General features: G+C 47.8%; 1 protein-coding gene across 1 annotated transcript in view; it reads left to right on the forward strand.

Moving 5' to 3' along the window:
- Positions 1 to 334: 334 nt before the first annotated feature.
- Positions 335 to 21,512, forward strand: part of LOC149437781 (unconventional myosin-X-like) — a 241,135-nt gene continuing 219,957 nt past the window's right edge. The window contains exon 1 of the mRNA XM_089660637.1: positions 335 to 804. Within this exon, the coding sequence (XP_089516763.1) occupies positions 784 to 804 (21 nt within the window). The 5' untranslated portion in view covers positions 335 to 783. The remainder of the gene's footprint in view (positions 805 to 21,512) is intronic.

Genomic DNA, 21,512 nt, shown 5'->3' on the forward strand with positions numbered 1-21,512 from the left:
ATCAAAGAGTCGATGGCCACCAAAAGGGTTCCGTGCAGTCGATAAATGCTCAACCCTATCGATCATGCAAATTTAATTCACGATTGGCCCTTCTGACCGCCTTTTCGTGTCTATGGCTAGCCTCCCAAGAGCTGTGCGTATTGATGGTTATTTATCAGGCATGTGATCCTCCAGCACAATGAAGCCTAGTGTCAGTTCTTTGTGCCTGTAGAACACATTGGGTGCTGCACAGAGCCTCGTCTGGGAGGGGATCTGACACAGTGAGGCTCGGCCTCCATAGGAGGAGTTGTCTGGGAGCAGCTGAGTTCAGTTAAAAACCTGCTCAATGCAGGATGACTGAGTCACAAGGAGATGTGAGAGTGTCTGGGAGCATTGCAGTCTATGCTGCGGCTGCTGCCCATTGAGGTGGGATGCCCATCTATTTGTCGTCAATTCACCGCTCTAATTAGGAACAAAGGACCCCGAGGGGGCCAGGAGACACTTATCTACCTCTATTGGGTTGTCCTCTCTATCAAGACTGGGATGCTCAATGATCTGTATTGTACAAGGACCCCCCTTCCTCTTGTCACTGCTTGCTGACTACAATACAGCCTGCACTGGGATCCAGTAATAGGTTCCTAGCCGGATTGCGTTGACCCTTCATCACCTGTCTCCACGCTGCATGGGGACTTATCGAAGCTTGGTCTATTGCGCTTTGCCGGAATTTTAGAAACTGGAGTTGGTACGGCTCTGCCTTGGTGGATCCTTGGGAATCTAAATCCTGGATTGCATACTGGCTGAAACATGGATGACTATTACCCAGAGGTAAGTGGGATGGAATGTTGGTACTCCAATTGATAGTAGTTGTTCTTTTCCAATTGATGGAAATGTCTTCATTTTCACAATTGTCTTACCAGAATTTTTTCTACAACACTCCGTAAGTCAGATCCTAAGAACCGAGGAGTTTTTGTTGAGCTTTTTCTTTAAAAAATCTGTCTAAAAAGCAAATTTGCCTGTGTAGTGGTTGAGGAGCAGATGCATGAGCCACAGGGGAGCTGAATAGGTTCAGGTTTACTATTCTGGTTCCACCCAGGTGTTGGGTTGGCTTCCATCCAAAGCTTGGCTCACAGGTACCCTTCTTTGTTCCTAAATAAATTTGGCAGCAATTCATCCACCTCTGTAGTTGGGTTAGGTGTCCTGTGTGCAATGTATAAATTGGTGAACCTGATATAGAGCTTGTCATGAAATTTCCAGCATACTGATAAGTTTTTTGTTTGTTTTTTTCTTTTTTTGACTAGTTGTTTCTTTTGTCAAGAGAATTTTGGTTATTTCTTTGTGCATGTGTTATTTCACTTGTTGTACTAATCTTTAGTATTTGAAAATAGATTACCTTCCAAACTTGCCCTTGTACGGCCACCCTAAGCAATGTAGGGTTTCTTGGCAGCACTGGGGTTTCTGAGTTTGATTCCCAGCAGGCATAATAGGCTAGGTGTTCATAAGCTCTCCATAGACTTGTATGGGTTCCTCTTGCACATTCGGGCTATGCTGTGTACCATGCTGGATGGGGCATGGGGAGTATAAACTACCCATAGCCCTCGTTCTTCTGGCTGCCACTTTTGAGGGAGCTCTGTCGGAAGCAAGGACATTGACTGTGGTTGCAAATTCCACATGTGCTATATCACCCTTAATGGGTGTCATTCCTTTGCTGGCTTTGAACCTCAAGCATCGATCCAACAATATCCTAATGGGCTGGTGAGCCAAGGAGAGATGTTGTAGGTGGTGGGAAATTGGGTCTGATGCCAGCTTATCAGAGAAGGCATGGGGCAGATGTTCTATGGGCCATGACGCTGGTGGGTCATTGGGATTTGCCCCTTAGGACCACCTGCCCCGATTGCTGTCATGGCCTCTCTCATAAGCCGGTGGTTGTGTTCCACTATCCATCCCACCTGCCTTCTTTTATGGGGCTTTTTAGTTTAATAGAATGCCATGCTGACCGCTTGCACGGTGGGAAGTCTAGCCTGCATGGTTGACATCCTTTAATGTCGTTGACCGGCTTCGTATATTCATAGTAACTACAAGCCCCTGTAAGACTGGCAGGGTATAATGGTACATGTGGTTCCTCAGCATCTAGGGAACTCTTACGCAACTCCCAAGAGGCAAGGGCCAATGTCAATGGCTTTTTAGTCAACGTAAACCTTTACTGACTCTTTATAAATAAATAACATGGGGCCCAGAGGGTCAGGAACCCGATGCCACACCCTGGATCCCATGCTGGACACTGCAGAGGTCACCTGTGTGCTGAACGTCAATGAGCTGCAATAAGATTCTCTCAGACTGCATTGCAGGACCGATGACTTTCTCGTGTCCTGGAAAGTCTTGTAGGGGGAAAAAAAAAACTTTGTGCATATAATCCAGCAGAAGAGAGAACGGTGATGAAATATCACAGTATCCCATAGAATCAGGGATGTAGGCAACTGAAATCGGGTTGCTATGGGCAACTGCAGCTGGTGCACGATTATTGCTTTATGGCGTGCTGCAGAAACGGCACTGGGGGTCATGAGGTCAGCGACAATCTTGGGCAAAAGGGGAACCTATGTGAGTAATGGCCCTCTCGTGCCTATCGCTCTCTGACGTGAAGGAGAAGGAAACGTTTTGAAATGGTTGTGGTTCCCATCACCTCTCCACCTTTTGGGGGTGTTAAAGAGGAGCACGAGGATGTTCAGGGTGTGAAGTGAAACATCTGAAGGAGGGGCCATTTCTCCTTTATCATGTTTCCAGTAAAATATGCGTGCCTGAAAGGGGAAATCTGGTTGCTGTAGGCAACAACCATTGTCACTTTGTCCTGATTTTATGCACAATTTGGTCATTGGGGGTCTGCTGAAGGTGATGTGCCTTCAAAGCTGAGCTCCAGGAATTAGACAAAATCCCTCCTTGTGGTGGCCCCCTCCTAGTGCTGCAAGGGTTAAACGCTTGTTTAGTCCAGAGGGGGACCTCACTTTTGGCCCCAGCATGGCCCTTCAATCCATGCCACCGGTCACCTGCAGCGTACTCTTTAAGCAGCTTTGAGCCACGGTTGCAGGCTCGCCTAGCGTAGTGGAAACCCATACACTTGGTTGGGCTGCCCTATTTGCGACAAATGTGCAAAGGAAGCTCTACAACCTTTTATCCCAATGCGCACAGGATGTTTTTTTCCCTGAATGCCTTTGCTCCAGGAAAGGAAAGTACAGCTTAAAAACATGCCTACAAAACTGCGTTTTAGACACTTCAAGCATTTGGACGCTCACTCCAATGGCCAGAATATTTGTCCTGGCCATTGGAATGAATGAACACTCAAGCACTAAATGCACCTAGGCATTATAAAGGCATTTAAGTGCGGTTTGTGGGGTTTTTTTTTCTTTTTCTTTTCCACTGAAACACTTTGCTTCTGAACATGCAAGTAATGTGTTTTTTTTTTTTTCTCTGCCTGCAAACTCCTATGTATGCATGGACACATAGGATAACATAGAGGTGCACTTGGAGGCAGGAAAAAAAAAAAGTTAAATGTCTGTAGAAGCGGTGTCTTTTGATGCCAAGGGTGCATAGGCCCTTTTGGCCATGGAGCGTCACATCTGCTAACTGCGATTGGGGTGCCGTTAACAATGGCACCGCAAGCATGAGGCGTGTTTGTAGCATGTTCTGGAAAGGCGCATGAGTGAATGCAGCCATGTTCACACAGAGGGACCACTCGGAGCCCAGAGCTTGAGGACAGCGCTGGAGCTAGGAATAGGGTAAACAATAATACTTAGCCCATGCGTCTGTAGATTAAACAAGCATTTAACACTTGCAGCAGAGTTCAGCTTTAAAGTGGTTGTAAACCTCAGGCATGAAATATGGACAAAGCATATCCCTCTATAGTGTGTACTTGCCTCCGTTAAGAGCACTAAGTGTCATTAATGTCTGCTGCTCCATTCTTCTATCAGCATGAATCACTTCTGACAAGTTTTCCTGACACCAAGAGAAAAATGGTGACCGGGCAGGGAGCTCCAGCAGAGTGACAGCCTCCGCTCTGTTCCTGTGAGCTGTGTGAAGGGGGGTGTCCCTTTGCCTCCAATCAGCTCTCAGAACTCTCCTTACTGAGCTCTGCAGGGTGTAATCTCAACTACCCCCCCCCCCCCCCTTTGTTCTGAACCCTCAGACAAACTATAAATTCAGCACTTGTAGAAAAGAGAATACTGCAGATAAACAGGTACAACGTATGTAGGAGGATTTGTTTAATCTCTGTGTATCACCTGAGGATAGTCCTTTCCCTGGGTATATGGAAGAGTTTACAGCTACTTTTAAGAGACTCTGTCCTAGACCATTTATTTCAAAAAACATAAGATTTCTTGCGTAGACATCCAAAAGCCCTGAGACTGCTGCTGTGTGCCACCATCTTGGATGTAATGTCAGCAGCCCCAGCAGAGTCCTCTGCTCATGCTTTAGAGCAGCCTTTCTCAACCTTGTACCCAAAGAGGAACCTTTGAAAAATGTTCAGCCCTTGGGGATCTCCTTAAACAATTCATTGCTGGTCAGTGGGAAAAATGAACCATACATTGGTGGGCAGAGGGAAGTATGCCTCTCTTACAGTGAAGGTCAGAATGCCAACCTTGGAGATGATTAGTGTCCTGCTTTTCACTCTTCCAAGTGGCGTTGGCCCCGAGAACAATGCAGCCATCATCAAATGAGAAGTCATCCCACCACAGCCCAAGGAACCCCTGGGAACTTCTGGAGGAGCCCTAGTTGAGAATACAGTAGCTGCTGTACACACAATGTCAGGTAGGTGTAGCGCCCTCCTATTTAGCCAGGGGGAGCTAGCTAATTCTTTTTTAGTTAGGAGGCTGAGTAGCAGTCTTAGTAGTAGCAGAAGGGTCAAAGTAGTCATAAGGGTCAAATTTGAGTCAGGGCTTAGAGCAGTGATGGCGAACCCGTGGCACGCGTGCCACAGCCGGCACGCCGAGCCTTATCTGTGGGCACGCCAGGAGAATCCAGCGGCGCGCTGTCTTCCCGGCTGTAGTGTACGTGACAGCCGGGTCCCAAGTGCGCATGCACAAGAAGCAGTGCTCTTTGTGAATGGTAAGGCGGTACCTGGGACACATGACAGATCCCAGAAGCCGCCGGACCAATCACAAAGCGCAGCGCTTCTCGCGCATGCGCACTGGGCATCCGGCTGTCCGACGAGCGCCCACACTACAGAAGCCGGGAAGACAGCGCGCGGCTGGATAAAGGAACAGGTAAGATAAAAAAAAAACTCTGCGGAAGTAAGAGCGGGTACCTGTCAAATTCAGGTACCCGCTCCCCCTCCCTCCCCAAAGGTCAGCAGTCATCTCTGTACTGTCCGCAGTCTCTGGTCATCCCTGTGCTGTCCGCAGTCTCTGGTCATCCCTGTGCTGTCCGCAGTCTCTGGTCATCCCTGTGCTGTGTCCGCAGTCTCTGGTCATCCCTGTACTGTGCCCGCAGTCTCTGGTCATCCCTGTACTGTGTCCGCAGTCTCTGGTCATCCCTGTACTGTGTCCGCAGTCTCTGGTCATCCCTGTACTGTGTCCGCAGTCTCTGGTCATCCCTGTACTGTGTCCGCAGTCTCTGGTCATCCCTGTACTGTGTCCGCAGTCTCTGGTCATCCCTGTACTGTGTCCGCAGTCTCTGGTCATCCCTGTACTGTGTCCGCAGTCTCTGGTCATCCCTGTACTGTGTCCGCAGTCTCTGGTCATCCCTGTACTGTGTCCGCAGTCTCTGGTCATCCCTGTACTGTCCGCAGTCTCTGGTCATCTCCTGTACTGTGTCCGCAGTCTCTGGTCATCTCCTGTACTGTGTCCGCAGTCTCTGGTCATCTCCTGTACTGTGTCCGCAGTCTCTGGTCATCCCTGTACTGTTAATTAGTTTGCACTACTGTACGAGTTGTTTTTTCTAAACCAAAAGCTCGATATTCAGGTTTCATTGCAGTGTTGGCACTTTGAAAGAAATAAGTTGGTTTTGGGTTGCAGTTTGGGCACTTGGGCTCAAAAAGGTTCGCCATCACTGGCTTAGAGGCTCTGCAGATCAGCTCTCTGAAACCTCCCTCTGATCTAGAGATTGGGAAAAGTTTCTATAACTCAATGGGCAGGGGTGAGGAGGAGCTGGTCTGCACTCTTGAGGGATCCTGACCAATCCCCAAGCAGGAGGCTTGGCATGGGGTCATGACAACCCTTAGGAGTGACTGAGCCTGATCAGTGGCAGGAGAGTTCTGGTGGAAAATGTGAGAGCAGGAGCTGGAGTGTGGAGTCTGGGAGGTGGCCCAGGGAAGGGGCCTGCCTCCAGGAAGGACTGGAAAGAGGGAAATCTAAATCTCACTGGCCTCCTGAGAGAGGACCATCTGTGGCACTAAGGAAAGAGCCAGCCCAACAGAAGGCCTGAAGGCAACCACCAACCTACAGCTTGCAGAAGAGGGACAATGAGTACTTCTACACCCCCTGGACTGGAGTAGGGGAGAGGGCATTTGGGCAGGAAACCTAACTAGCCCCCAGATGGACTGTGCTTTAAGGCGGTAGCCTCTAGATCCCCTTGTGCAGGGATTCCTCCAGACAACTGGATAGGAGAAGACTATCTGGGGTTAGAGATGGTACGTCAGGAGAGGCTGAAGAGCTCTCCTCCAAAGAAGAGAAACCCTCCTGAGCACTTGAACTTAGTTCCAGGAAGCTGTCCTCAGTTTAACAATTCCTTGGGCATCCCATGTATCCCTCATCCTCATCCAAGTTATCAACCCCTTAAAAAAATTCAAAAAAATAAGTTCAAGGACTGTTTACTGTTTCTGGAGTGCAGGGCAGGAAGGAAATGCATGTTGCCTGGCTGTGCAGAACTATAGGGGGTCCCAAATCTTCAGCAACTCTTAAAGGTGTATTACTACATTGGGAGGGGTGGGGGAGCTGGCCCAGCACAGAGTAATTAGGAATTCTGAGAAGAGGAGAGCGCTATCTTATGTAAGGCGGGAGCTATGCTAGGGAATTGACTGCTCCTAATAGTAGTCAAATTTTCAAGTTAAGAGTTGCGTTGCAAATTATTTAAAAATAAATCCTATATGGAAGGGAATAACGCTGCAAGGAAGCTTTTCAAATACTTTTCTCTGCTTTTACCTGCAATTTTGTTGACCAGGTCTCTTTAACCACTTGCCTACCGGGCACTTTTACCACCTTCCTGCCCAGGTTAATTTTCACCTTTCAGCGCTGTCGCACTTTGACAATTGCACAGTCATGCAACACTACACCCAAACAAAATAATTTCTTTTTTTTTTTTTTAGACAGAGCTTTATTTTGATGGTATTTATTCCCCACTGGGGTTTTTAATTTTTTGCTAAACTAAAAAATGCTGAAAATGTTGAAAAAAAAAATTAATTTTTTTAAAGTTATAAAATTTTGTAAATAAGTAATTTTTCTCCTTCACTGATGTGCGCTAATGAGGCTGCAGTGATAGGCATTGACAGGCATTCACTGGTGGGCATTGACAGGCATTCACTGGTGGGCATTGACAGGCATTTACTGGTTGGCATTGACAGGCATTTACTGGTGGGCATTGACAGGCATCACTCATATATGGCACTGATATGTGGGAATTATGGGCACTAAAAGGCAGCACTGATGGGGCTACACTAATAATCTATGCCCTGATGATCAGTGTAGATGTCCCCTCTGAGGAATGCTGCTGTCAGAGTGAGGCAGGGGCGGACTGAACATTTGGAAACTCGGGCCCTGCCCGGGGTCAGTAGGGGGCCCCATGAGATGCCCCTGGTACCTTTTTTTTTTTTTTTTTTTTTTTTTTTTTTTTTTTTTCATAGGTTTTTTTTTGAGTTTGGGCAAGGACACAGGGGCCCCATGATCCCTTATTGCTCGAGGGCCCCATGAGTTGTCAGTCCGTCCCTGGTGTGAGGAGAGGACTGCCGATAACCGGCATTTCCTATTTACATTCGATTAGCTGTGATTGGACACCTACTCCATTGTCTCTTTACCACGATCGGTGATTCACTGCGACACAGTGTTCCACCAATCGTCGTGTGCGCCTATGCACAGCTAGAGTCAGAGGACGTCCTATGATGTCCTCCCAGAACGAGAGAACCCCCGCTCACCTGACATTTCCTTATGTGGGAGGCGGTTAAAGTGGATGTAAACCCAATTGCTAAAATCTCATGTAACCTTCATATTTCACATACATGACCGTGTCTTATTTAAATGTAATTTTTAATCTTTTGGAACCTGCAGTTTTCATTAAAATAATCCCCGGTGATCCTGCCATGAAAGTCCTTGTTCTGGCACTTCCTGTTATGAGGTGACACTGCCTATCCCTGTCTTTTAGTTCTCCTGCTTCCTCACCCTGGAACATGTATTCCCAGTGCAGACTACAAGTGGCCATTTCAACATCATGCAGGAATGGTTCAACATCAGGAAACACTCCCAAAGAAAGGCCATGCAGCCGTTGCTGGAGTGCATGTGCACAGGAAGCTGCAGCAAAGAGGCTGCAGGAGATCAGCAGAAGTGAGATGCAAAAAGAAAGGGTGAAAATCTATTTATTTAAAAAATAAATAAATAAATAATTGTGTACAAATCATCCATTTAGTTAAAGGTAAACTCCAGCCTTAACGTCAGGCTGTATGTTGATGCATCAATGCGCATTATAGGGATGGCACCTAGGGATAGCAATGGTAGCCCACAAAAACGCACAATTGTTAAGACACATGGAAAGGTGTGAATCCATCTACAAAGCCTGACCCCTTTGAGAGAGGCCTCTGCTGGAAGCTGACCGTCTCCTTTGTTCTTGCCTCATCTGAATAGGAGTGACAATTTCTACACCTTTCTACAAGGAAAGCATGACAGTGTGACACATCGCACTGGGAAAAAAAGGAAGGGGGCGGGGCTTCCACTAAACGTGATAAAAATATCACAAAATTGTTATTTTACTGCAATAAATTTCTAAATCATTGAAAAGCTATACAGGCGTACCTCGGTTTTGAATTGAATGTATTAATGATGTTTCGTATTGCGAAAAATTCGTAAACTGAAAAGCGGTTTCCCATAGGAATGCATTGAAAACCAATTTAATCCGTTCCGGAGGTCAGAAAAAAGTCAAAAAAAGTCTTATCTGTTCAAAACTCTTTTATAAGGGGCCGGCGCAATGCGTCCTGGGGAAACTTGCTTTGTATTGCGAAAAAAAAAAAATTGTAAACTGAGGCATTATTTTCAATGGATTTTCATTCATAAACCGAAAATTACGTTAACCAAGGCGTTCGCAAACTGAGGTACGCCTATATTTCTCGTGTGTGTGTTTTTTTTTTTTTCACACAGTAAAATTAATGAAGTAGAATTAACATAAAATAATTAAAATAAAGATACCAAAAAATACAAAATTAAATTAATAAATAAAATAATTCAAGTTAAATAATTGGTACGACAGCGCAAAACGATTTACAACCACTTTAAGGCTGAACTCCAGGCAAACAAATACTTATATGGGAGCTGTTTTACCTGCCAAAGGATATGTATTTGTCCATCTAATTCCGAGATATACACAGCTCTGCTACACAACAAATCCAAGTCTGGCAGGACAGGAGATCTGATTTTTGCTGCAGTTTACACGTGTTTTTGCAGCGCTTAGCGGTTTTCTGCTGCCAGGAGAGCTAAACGTCCAGGGGAATTCATGTGTACCTTGGGCATAACCAGGGGCGGACTGACCATTTGGAAACTCGGGCACTGCCCGAGGGCCCGGGGTCAGTAGGGGGCCCCATGAGATGCCCCTGGTACCTTTTTTTTTTTTTATAGGCATTTTTGAGTTTGGGCAAGGACACAGGGGCCCCATGATCCCCTATTGCCCGGGGGCCCCATGAGTTGTCAGTCCGCCCTTGGGCATAACACTTTCAGCTCTAGTCCCTCTCCCAGCCTTTGACAACATATTGCTGCCTAGCCTCCTGTCAAATGCCATCTGAAAAGCGATTTACTACAGTTGCAACAATGACGACCACAAATGTAAACAAACCCTTAGAGATCTATGACTATCTAGGAGACGGTTGAAAATCATGACTATTACAGTCTTTTACTAATCTGTGCCATTTGGCATCTCCTACTTGTAAATCACTGACATCCAGGGGCGGACTGACCATTTGGAAACTCGGGCTCTGCCTGAGGGCCAGGGGTCAGTAGGGGGCCTCATGAGATGCACCTGGTACCTTTTTTCATAGGCTTTTTTGAGTTTGGGCAAGGACACGGGCCCCATAATCCCCTATTGCCCGGGGGCCCCATGAGTTGTCAGTCCGCCCCTGCTGACATCCATCACATTTGCTATTCCTCTACGTAATAAATCCATTAAAAAAGTTTACAGCAGGGGCGGACTGACAACTCATGGGGCCCCCGGGCAATAGGGGATCATGGGGCCCTGTGTCCTTGCCCAAACTCAAAGCAAAATTTAGAAAGGTAACAGGGGCATCTCATGGGGCCCCCTACTGACCCCGGGCCCTCGGGCAGTGCCCGAGTTTTCAAATGGTCAGTCCGCCCCTGGTTATGCCCCATGTACACATGAATTCCCCTGGACGTTTAGCTCTCCTGGCAGCAGAAAACCGCTAAGCGCAGCAAAAACGCGTGTAAACTGACCCCGGGCCCTCGGGCAGTGCCCAAGTGTTCCAATAAAAAAACAAAAACAAAACAAAGGCCATGGACTACTCAGAAATAGAATGTGTGAAATAAATTCATACACTTTAACTGGCAAAAGCTGGCCTTATGAATATTTTTTATCTTAAAGCCAGTTCACACTTCGTGCGTTTTTCAGTTGCTTTTTTTCTGCATCCAAAATGCACAGAAAATAGGTGATATGGTTGTCAATGTCCTAGTTCACATCAGTGCTTGCAGTTCCAGTGCGTTCCAGTTGCAGGAAAAAAAAAAGTAGAAAATGCTGCATTTGTTCTGCACAGATCTGTACTTGAACGCGGTAGAACGCACTGGAATGCACATGTGCCAATTTAAATTGAAGAAAGGGGGGAAAAAATGAACTGGAATGGATAAAAAACGCACTGGAACACATCAAGAATGCACCAGAACATGCCAAAGAGCATGAAAAAACGCATCTGGACTGCGTTTCTATAGTGTGAATCGGCCTCAAGGCCCATATAAACGAATGCATTGCTGTAACTTCAGCATTATCACCTACGTTACTGTGTTGTGGTGTCCTTCATTTTAAATGGCGCCACAATGCACCTGCGATGTTACACAAAATTGTCGCGTCCAATTTTCTGGGTGTTGGTGTGCATTAGCAACCCATTCATTTCCACAGGGTAACGTCACCCGGCATGCGTTAACGCACCACAAAGGAGTAAGTGATCCCATGCTGGGCTGAACAACCACCTAGGCAGGGAAAACACTGACTGCTGGGGATGAGGGCCCCACAATATCTAACAAAGGGCCACAGGTTGGGTGCTAGTTGTCTCTATACCCCATACAGCAGCATTTCTCAACCTTTTTAAGCCCAGGTTCACATACATGTGGTGTGGTATATCGCATGTGATTTGCACAGGAACCGCACCACATTCCTCTGCAAATCACGTGATTTCTTTGCGGTGCGATTGCTGTAATCGCACCGCACCTGCAACAAAAAGATGCAGGACCCTTTTTTTGGGTCCACACTAGAATCGGATCGTATGGGTATTCACAGCTATGTGATCCGATTCTGCACATCGCACCGTGTTTTGCAGACTGATTTCGGGGATTTGTTAACACACACACTCGCAGCGGTTCGCATGAACTGGGTGCAATTCACACCCATGTGTCCGATTTTGCACATCGAACCGCGTTTTGCGGACCGATTTCAGAGTTTTGTTAACTTAACATACACATCCTCAGCGGTTCGCATGAATGGGGTGCAATTCTGATGCGGTGTGGAATTTGCACTGAAAACGCTGCAAATTCTGCACCGAATCAGTGTGAACCCGGGCTAAAAGTATGTAAAATCTGGAGGCACCACAGTCTACAGAACCAAAAACACAACTTTTTGCGTTCAAAAAAGTCCCTGACCCTTGCCAAAAAATCCAGCGGGTGAAAACGCGGAGATGTGAACGTGTCCTATAGGAAATCACGTTGAATGGACTGTAGTGCGTTTCTGCAGAACACTATGGAAAACGCTTTGGTGTGAACCGAGGGTAATAAAGTTTAAAAAAAAAAAAAAGCAATGGGATGCTGTGTAGAACGCACGGTATTGGATATGCGCAGTTCACCATCTGCTGTGTTATACGCACCTTAACACGCACTCACTGGTGGTAATAGAACCTTAGGGGGTCATGCAGTAGGATGAAGTTGCAGAACATCACATGGTCTCCCCCCTTTTTTTTTTTTTTTTTTTTTTTAAACGAACTTTATTTAAATGACATCATTAAGTTCTGTTGGCCTGTGTGCTGTGCAAGGAGATGGCTTGTGCTGCTCTGAAAAGAAAAAAGAAAAGTCATGCATGCTGCAACACATTTGTGTGAACCGGCCAGGTAGGAGATGAGGAATTTTGCTTTGTCTTGCGATGGGTCTGCGTTGGAATAGCCAATCAATGTAGCCCTACAGCACCTGGTGTGAATGGGCCCTTAACAACAAGCGGGTTGCCGTTGGGAATTTCTGTAAGGCCCGGTGTACATTACGCAGTTGGAATTGCAGGCAGAATCGGCACAATTCTGCACACAATTTGAAATCGTGGCAAAACGCGTGACGCGTATGAGGGCCATTATTCTTACTAGCACCCCAAACGTGGTAAGATTCTGCTGTGATTGTCGCTAGTGTTACTAAACCCCGGATCCCGCATTCACTATATCCGGCCTCCCCGGACCCCGCATTCGCTGTATCCGGCCTCCCCGGACCCCGCATTCGCTGTATCCGGCCTCCCCGGACCCCGCATTCGCTGTATCCGGCCTCCCCGGACCCCGCATTCGCTGTATCCGGCCTCCCCGGACCCCGCATTCGCTGTATCCGGCCTCCCCGGACCCCGCATTCGCTGTATCCGGCCTCCCCGGACCCCGCATTCGCTGTATCCGGCCTCCCCGGACCCCGCATTCGCTGTATCCGGCCTCCCCGGACCCCGCATTCGCTGTATCCGGCCTCCCCGGACCCCGCATTCGCTGTATCCGGCCTCCCCGGACCCCGCATTCGCTGTATCCGGCCTCCCCGGACCCCGCATTCGCTGTATCCGGCCTCCCCGGACCCCGCATTCGCTGTATCCGGCCTCCCCGGACCCCGCATTCGCTGTATCCGGCCTCCCCGGACCCCGCATTCGCTGTATCCGGCCTCCCCGGACCCCGCATTCGCTGTATCCGGCCTCCCCGGACCCCGCATTCGCTGTATCCGGCCTCCCCGGACCCCGCATTCGCTGTATCCGGCCTCCCCGGACCCCGCATTCGCTGTATCCGGCCTCCCCGGACCCCGCATTCGCTGTATCCGGCCTCCCCGGACCCCGCATTCGCTGTATCCGGCCTCCCCGGACCCCGCATTCGCTGTATCCGGCCTCCCCGGACCCCGCATTCGCTGTATCCGGCCTCCCCGGACCCCGCATTCGCTGTATCCGGCCTCCCCGGACCCCGCATTCGCTGTATCCGGCCTCCCCGGACCCCGCATTCGCTGTATCCGGCCTCCCCGGACCCCGCATTCGCTGTATCCGGCCTCCCCGGACCCCGCATTCGCTGTATCCGGCCTCCCCGGACCCCGCATTCGCTGTATCCGGCCTCCCCGGACCCCGCATTCGCTGTATCCGGCCTCCCCGGACCCCGCATTCGCTGTATCCGGCCTCCCCGGACCCCGCATTCGCTGTATCCGGCCTCCCCGGACCCCGCATTCGCTGTATCCGGCCTCCCCGGACCCCGCATTCGCTGTATCCGGCCTCCCCGGACCCCGCATTCGCTGTATCCGGCCTCCCCGGACCCCGCATTCGCTGTATCCGGCCTCCCCGGACCCCGCATTCGCTGTATCCGGCCTCCCCGGACCCCGCATTCGCTGTATCCGGCCTCACACAGAACATGGAAGTGCAATTATTTTAGTAAATATAAACTGCTAAATACCTTTTCCCATCAGCAGTTAGAACAGTCTTGTGACTTTCATCAGTGTCCAGCAGAGCACTGGTTAAAGCTCAGGAGGAGCTTTCATTCTCTTCTGACTGTCCTATGAGGCTGCATAACCTTTAACCCTCTGTCTGGACAATGCTGATTTGCTCTGTGCTGATCACATGCACCCTCCCAAGAAAAAAAACCCCCTCTAGCCATACACACTAAACTGAGCATGTGCAGAGTGACTGTACTATCACAGGACTGGGGACAGTAGAAGAAAGGGAGGATCAGAGAAGACAGGATCAAACAGCCTTTTTACGCAATGCAGGTGATTAACCCCTTAGGGTCCACAGTGAGTATAACAAGCATGCTTTACTGCATATACAGACTGATTTTACTGTTGTGGGTTTAGTAACACTTTAAGTCCTGGTTCACACTGATGCAATGTGGGAAATACACAGGACAGTGCGTTTCCCTCATTGCACTTCATAGCAATCGCATGTTCATGTGATCTTCTGTAGGTGCCAATGAATGGCATCCCAAAGCAGTTTGCAGATTGCAGTTTGCCTGAATTGGATTGCATAGACATGAACACCCATGCGATCCGATCCCAGTGCTGCAAACAAAAAGGTTCCTGTGGATTCGGTGTGATTTGAGCCATACAAAATGAATGGGCTAAAACTGCACCACACAGAATCGCATGTGATTTGTATGGGAATGCCGTGCGATTCCTGTGAACCGGGCTTGACCCGAATGGGCTGCCCTATGTGCGACACGGGAAATCACGAAACAGAAATGGCGAGCGGAACGCTCTTTCCCACTGCGTGATATGTGAACGGGGCCTGTAGCAGTCTGAATTTGTTGTGGCCATAACGTTCTACAAAGAAATTTGGCGCGGGATACTGAAACCCACTAAGTCCCCGGTCACACTGGGTGCAACTTGGCATGCGATTTGCATGCCATATGACTTGTTAATCGCAGGCCAAGTCGCACCCTATTGTCCGATTACAGCGGTCCTATCGATGTGGTTCTGACTTGGTCGGAGCCGCACAGATTTCTAAAGTCGTACATGCACTATTTTGGTGCAATTCGCATCGCCATCCATGTCAGATCTCTATGCAAATCGCACCTCCAATCGGCCTTTCATCCGAGTCGCACGATTTCAAAGTTGGGATTGGTGTGACCGGGGTGTAAGGCTCCATTCACACTTCGATTTCCAAATCACGTGGCAATCCGCGCACAACACGTGGCACACGTTTTGGGTGCCATTTTCCTTCACCCCATATGCAATTCAATTGTCGCACGACAGGATCGCACGGTAATCGCGGCAAAAAAAAATCAGATGAAGCTTGTTGACCAAAAAAGGAGGAGGAGCTTCTTTGCGGGCAACAAACAGGGCAGCCATTCAAGTGAATAGGCTGGCCCCTTGCGACAAGCAGAATCATGCTGTCAAAATCGCATAGCTCCTTCCTGCTACACAATAATATGAATGGGGCCCCAGTTTTTTTTTACCTGCAGGCCAATCCTGATGAAGCGATAAGCCGGTGGCCTCTCCGCAGAGCCGCGTCTGGGGCATCTTTCCCATCTGCAATCTTCTGTTCATGCTTCACGTTGGATGGAGCGATGGGGGCTTTGTCTCTGCGACATGCCTGTTTTGTTCTGTATTGTTCCGCGGGCAATCTGTCGCTCTTACTATTTTTTTTTTTTTCCTCCATCGACGTACAAATGAACCTTCCCGATCCTGGAAGTGGCCACTTTGTTCCGTCGTGTTGCGCGGTTATCTGGCTGTGCAGGGAATTAATTAAACCTCGCACCATTCAGCTCCATTGTAGATGGGTGATAACCACGGCTGGTTTTGTTCCCGCGTCCCTTTTGATTCAATGATTCTTCACATATCGCCCGGGACTGTGATTTTCAGACATACAAAAAGCCCCCTATGGGAGTCGGGCGTCATTGTGCTTCCATTTCATTTCTAAATAGAAATAACATCTTCAAAAGGTTTTATTTTATCTTTATTTTGTGGTTCCTTTTGTAGAATACAGACTTTTAACCTTTTTAAAGCGGTATGAAAGCCAAAAGCAAACCTTTATCATATTGCAGCTTACCATTTCTCAGATCTGATGGCTGCGTTAGCTTTCTTTTTTGGCCTTTTTTTCATCTGGTGATCCAGCCAGCAAGTCTGTTGGTTTTTACAAGCTCAGCTTCTCCAGCAGAATGTATCAGTTTACACGGATAGGACAAACCACTTAAAGGAAGGGGTGATTAAAATGTTCAGCTTTTAGTGTCCTTTCACACGGCATTCTGTGTGTGTGTATTTTTTTTTTTTTTTTTTTTCATCAGTTCAATCATGTTTTTTCAAAGAAAAAAACTGATCAGTTTGTGTCTGTTTTGTTCATCAGTTTGCGTCCGTTTTGTTCATCAGTTTGCGTCCGTTTTGTTCATCAGTTTGCGTCCGTTTTGTTCATCAGTTTGCGTCCGTTTTGTTCATCAGTTTGCGTCCGTTCTGTTCATCAGTTTGCGTCCGTTCTGTTCATCAGTTTGCGTCCGTTCTGTTCATCAGTTTGCGTCCGTTCTGTTCATCAGTTTGCGTCCGTTCTGTTCATCAGTTTGCGTCCGTTCTGTTCATCAGTTTGCGTCCGTTTTTTTCATCAGTTTACATCCATTATTTCATCAGTTTACATCCATTGTGTCATCAGATTACGTCCTTTTTTTTTTTTTTTTCATCAATTTACGTCCGTTGTTTCGTAAGTTTACGTCCGTTTTTTTCCATCATTTTACATCTGTTTTTTTTTCATCCGTTTACGCCTGTTTTGATCAGTTTACATCTATTTAAATCTGTTTTTCCTCCGTTCCTTTTTTTTTTTTTTTCTATGGAAGAAAAATAGGGTTTTCTTCCGGTAAAAAAGACGGATGTTAACAGATACAGACCTAAACGGATGATCATCAGTTTACATGCTCTAGTCCATAGAAATACATGAGTGTCTGTGTCATCTATAAACAGACAGATAAAAACGGAAATACAGAACGCCTTCATTTATTTATGCAAAACCTTTATCCCAAAAGGCAAAAAAGTTTGCTGTAACTGACTATAAAGTGTGAGCTGAAGTTTGGCTTCAATTTGTTAGTGTATCTAAAACTGTTAGTACATTTTAGAACAACACCCCCCCCCCCCCCCCAGACTGACCATACTCCTGTTTGCTGTGCCTCCTGTGCTCATTCCTCTAGAGTTGTGTTTCACTAATACATGAGGTGTGTTACTGGGCAGATCTCTAGGTGAAAAAAGAGGGGAAAAAAGCCAAAGAAAAGAAAACTAAAGCAGCCACCACATCTAATGACTGGTAAGCTGCAATATATTACATCTTTTGGTTTTGAGTTTAATACTGCTTTAAATCGTGTGATGGTAGCAATGTAAGAGACAGGAAAACATAAAATATTGGATATCTATAAAAGAATCATTAAAAAGGAAAACAAATCCACCCAAAACTATTTCAGTTTATTGAACAATACTGGACAGTTGAACCTGAACTCCGGGATTAACAAATATATTCATTGTGTATTCTTCCTGGAATCTTGGGACGCTTTGTGTATTTCCTTTAGATCTGTGCAGTAATCCAGTGTGAGACTTTTCCTTCCTGTAATGCAGACCGCTCACTGCTGCTCCCTCTCCTTGTGCAGAGTGACTGGTCTGGTCTCCGCCCCCTCCTGCAGTAGGGTGAAAGTGTTTAGGTTTGACCTCCTATTATATGTTTTTGGTAAATCTAAGCAGAATTGTATGATGTATGGGCAGCTTGTGTGTAAGTGTGACACTTCAGGTCTTTCTTTCCCCGCACTGAGACCACACATTGTCTTCAGCTGTCTCCAGGATGATGGCACATATTTGTTCAAGGATCAGGAAAGCATGGACAGCAATTAGAACATTGTCAGGAGCTCTAATGGTGGCCGTACATGCTTTAAAAACATGATCAATATATTTTCCAATCGGTCTCTCCCAATGGGAATAATCGGTCTATAGTCAACAACCCAATCTATATATTGAAATTCATTCATTGGTCAGTTTTGAATTAACAAGCAACCAAATTCCGGTGTATGGTGGTCTGCTGGAGGGTCTATTAATGCTGGCTGCTTGGAGACCTATTGTTACTGGTGGAGCTCTATTGTTGCTGGGGGGGTCTGTTGCTGCTGGGGGTCTTATGTTGCTGGGGGGAGGGGTCAATTGTTGATGGGAGGTATCTGCTCTTGAGGGAAGGGTCTATTGTTGTGGGCTGCTGGAGGGTCTATTGATGCTGGCTGCTGGGAGATCTATTGTTACTGGTGGGTCAATTGTTGCCGGGAGGATCTATTATTGGTGGGAGTATTATGTTGCTCGGGGAGGGGGTCAGTTGTTGATATGAGGGATCTGCTGTTGAGAGAAGAATCATTTGTTGCTGGCTGCGGGGGGGTCTATTGTTGCTGGCTGCGGGGGGGGGTCTATTGTTGCTGGCTGCGGGGGGGGTCTATTGTTGCTGGCTGCGGGGGGTCTATTGTTGCTGGCTGCGGGGGGGGTCTATTGTTGCTGGCTGCGGGGGGGGGGTCTATTGTTGCTGGCTGCGGGGGGGGGGTCTATTGTTGCTGGCTGCGGGGGGGGGGTCTATTGTTGCTGGCTGCGGGGGGGGTCTATTGTTGCTGGCTGCGGGGGGGGTCTATTGTTGCTGGCTGCGGGGGGGGTCTATTGTTGCTGGCTGCGGGGGGGGGTCTATTGTTGCTGGCTGCGGGGGGGGGTCTATTGTTGCTGGCTGCGGGGGGGGGGTCTATTGTTGCTGGCTGCGGGGGGGGGTCTATTGTTGCTGGGCTGGGGGGGGGGGGGTCTATTGTTGCTGGCTGCGGGGGGGGGGGTGTCTATTGTTGCTGGCTGCGGGGGGGGGGGTGTCTATTGTTGCTGGCTGCGGGGGGGGGGGTGTGCTATTGTTGCTGGCTGCGGGGGGGGGGGTGTCTATTGTTGCTGGCTGCCGGGGGGGGGGTGTCTATTGTTGCTGGCTGCCGGGGGGGGGGGGTCTATTGTTGCTGGCTGCGGAGGGGGGGGTCTATTGTTGCTGGCTGCGGGGGGGGGGGTCTATTGTTGCTGGCTGCGGGGGGTGTCTATTGTTACCGGGAGGATCTGTTATTGGTGGGGGTCTTATGTTGCGTGGGCAGGGGGTCAATTGTTGATAGGAGGGATCTATGTTGCTGGCTGCTGGAAAGTCTGTTGCTAGATGCTGAAGGGTCTATTGTTGCTGGCTGCTGAAGGGTCTATTGATGCTGGCTGCTGGAGGGATCAGCTGTTGAGGAAGGGGTCTATTGATGCTAAGTGCATGACGATCTATTGTTACTGGTGGGGGGTCTATTGTTGCCGGGAGAATGTAATATTGGTGGGGGTCTTATGTTGCTTGGGGAGGGAGTCAATTGTTGATAGGAGGGATCTGTTGTTGAGGAAGGGTCTATTGTTTGCTGCTGGAGGATGTCTTGTTGCCGGCTGCTGGAGGGTGTCTTGTTGCTGGCTGCTGGAGGGATCAACTGTTGAGGGAGGGGTCTATTGATGCTGAGTGCATGACGATCTATTGTTGCTGGTGGGGGTCTATATTGTTTCTTGGGTGGATCTATTTTTACTGGGGGGGTCTTTTGTTATTGGGGGGTTTATTGTTACTGGTGAAATCTATTGTTACTGGGGGGTTGTTGCAGGAGTGACCTATTGTTGCTGGCTGCAGGGGATCTATTTTACTGCTTTTCTTAACAAATTCAATGCACCACAAAGTGATACTTGGCTCTGTCCTCTAGAGGTTCCGGTACTGGAAGGTGGATGGGGGGGGGGGGCGTTGAGTGGCGGTAGGTAGGGGGCAGAGACAAAGGGTGCCTCAGAAGGCAGGGAGTACCTGCACCTATTCTGGGACAGAAAGCCCTGGGTGCGGCATGCTCTTGCAGAAGTCTACCATTAGCAATTTATAGTTCCTTTTTATTTAGTAATCTAACCATGACACTGGATTCTGAATTGCAACAAATGAGCGTTCCCCGGGGCAATGGCGGGATTAATGGGATTGGTGTAGATTGCATTTCTTATGGCGGGAGGGCATTCCTGCTGTTTCTGTAGTGCGATTTCCGTCACAGCGGCCCCTGCTCCTGTTTCATTAGGTAAGTTTGGCCATTGCCGTGTTTTGATTCAGCGCCAATTAAACCCAGCAGGTCTGCGTGGGAGAAAAAAAATGCAGCCACATTCCTGAGCAGCAGCTGGTGTCACCCTGAGTCAATTTAACTGCTTCCCAGCAGGAGTCACCAGTCACCCCCCCCCCCCCCCCCCCATCCCCCATAGTGACACATGGACGTCATAGCCTCCCGTATTCAAAGTGGACCTGTCATTATAAAAAAAAAAATACAAAGGAACCGTTTTCATTAAAACGGTAATTTTGAAGATCTCTTTGTATGCTTTTAAGGGACCCGTTCCCAGCAGGGTGCACTGCGGTGTCTTCATGCGTTGAGGAGCCTCGTGCCAGGCAGCCAATTCAAAATTAATGGGGTGGAACTCCTCTCCACACTCTTATTATTCCTATACAGATTATACAATAGAAAGGGAGAGGAGGGTACAACAACGACACAGGGGGGGCCCTGCTCCTGAACGCGCAAACCAATCCTGCATGATGCGCTACCGTGCGTTGTACCGCATGTGGAAGAGCCCAGAATTGTTGGTTAATGACAAATACACTACAACTGGATTGAAGGAAATCGATAATGAAATGAGGCCCTATGCACACATGGCATTGGCTAACCCCTCCTAAGCCGCTTTCTTCTTGTCAGCTGTGGTTTTTGCAGAAAAAATGTTCGACGCGTGCAAACAGGTTAGACCTCATATACACGTGAACTCACCTAATCGTTAACCACTATTCCCCCCCCCCCCCCTTCCTGACCAGGCCATTTTTTGCGATCCAGTGCTGCGTTACTTTAACTGACAATTGCGCGGTCATGCAATGCTGCACTCAAATGAAATTTATGTCCTTTTTTTCCCACAAATAGAGATTTTTTTCTGTGGTACTTGATCGCCTGTGCGTTGTGTGTTTTTTTTTTTTTTTTTTTTTTTTTTTTTTTTTTTTTAAATTTTTGGTGCTATAAACAAGCCGAGAATTTTGGAAAAAAACAATAATTTTTGACTTTTTGCTATAAAACCTATGCAGTAAAACAAATTTAGTCATAAATTTGGGCCAAAATGTATTCTGCGACATGTCTTTGCTTTAAAAAAAAATCCAATACGTGCAAATTAATTGGTTCACGTGAAAAGTAATAGCATTTACAAATGGTTGTGTATATATACTGGAATTTTTTTTTTTTTCAACCACATGCCCTCCAGAGGATTTACCCCCCCCCCCCCCATCCTGACCAGGCCATTTTAACTTACAATTGCGCGGTCATGCAGCGCTGCGCCCAAATTAAAATTATGTCCTTTCTTTGCCACGAATAGAGCTTTCTTTCAGTTGGTAGTTGATTGCCAATGCGTTTT

This window comes from Staurois parvus, unplaced genomic scaffold (genome assembly GCF_062004578.1).
Source record: "Staurois parvus isolate SC_StPar_1 unplaced genomic scaffold, SC_StPar_1.0 ptg001255l, whole genome shotgun sequence".
NCBI lineage: Eukaryota > Metazoa > Chordata > Amphibia > Anura > Ranidae > Staurois > Staurois parvus.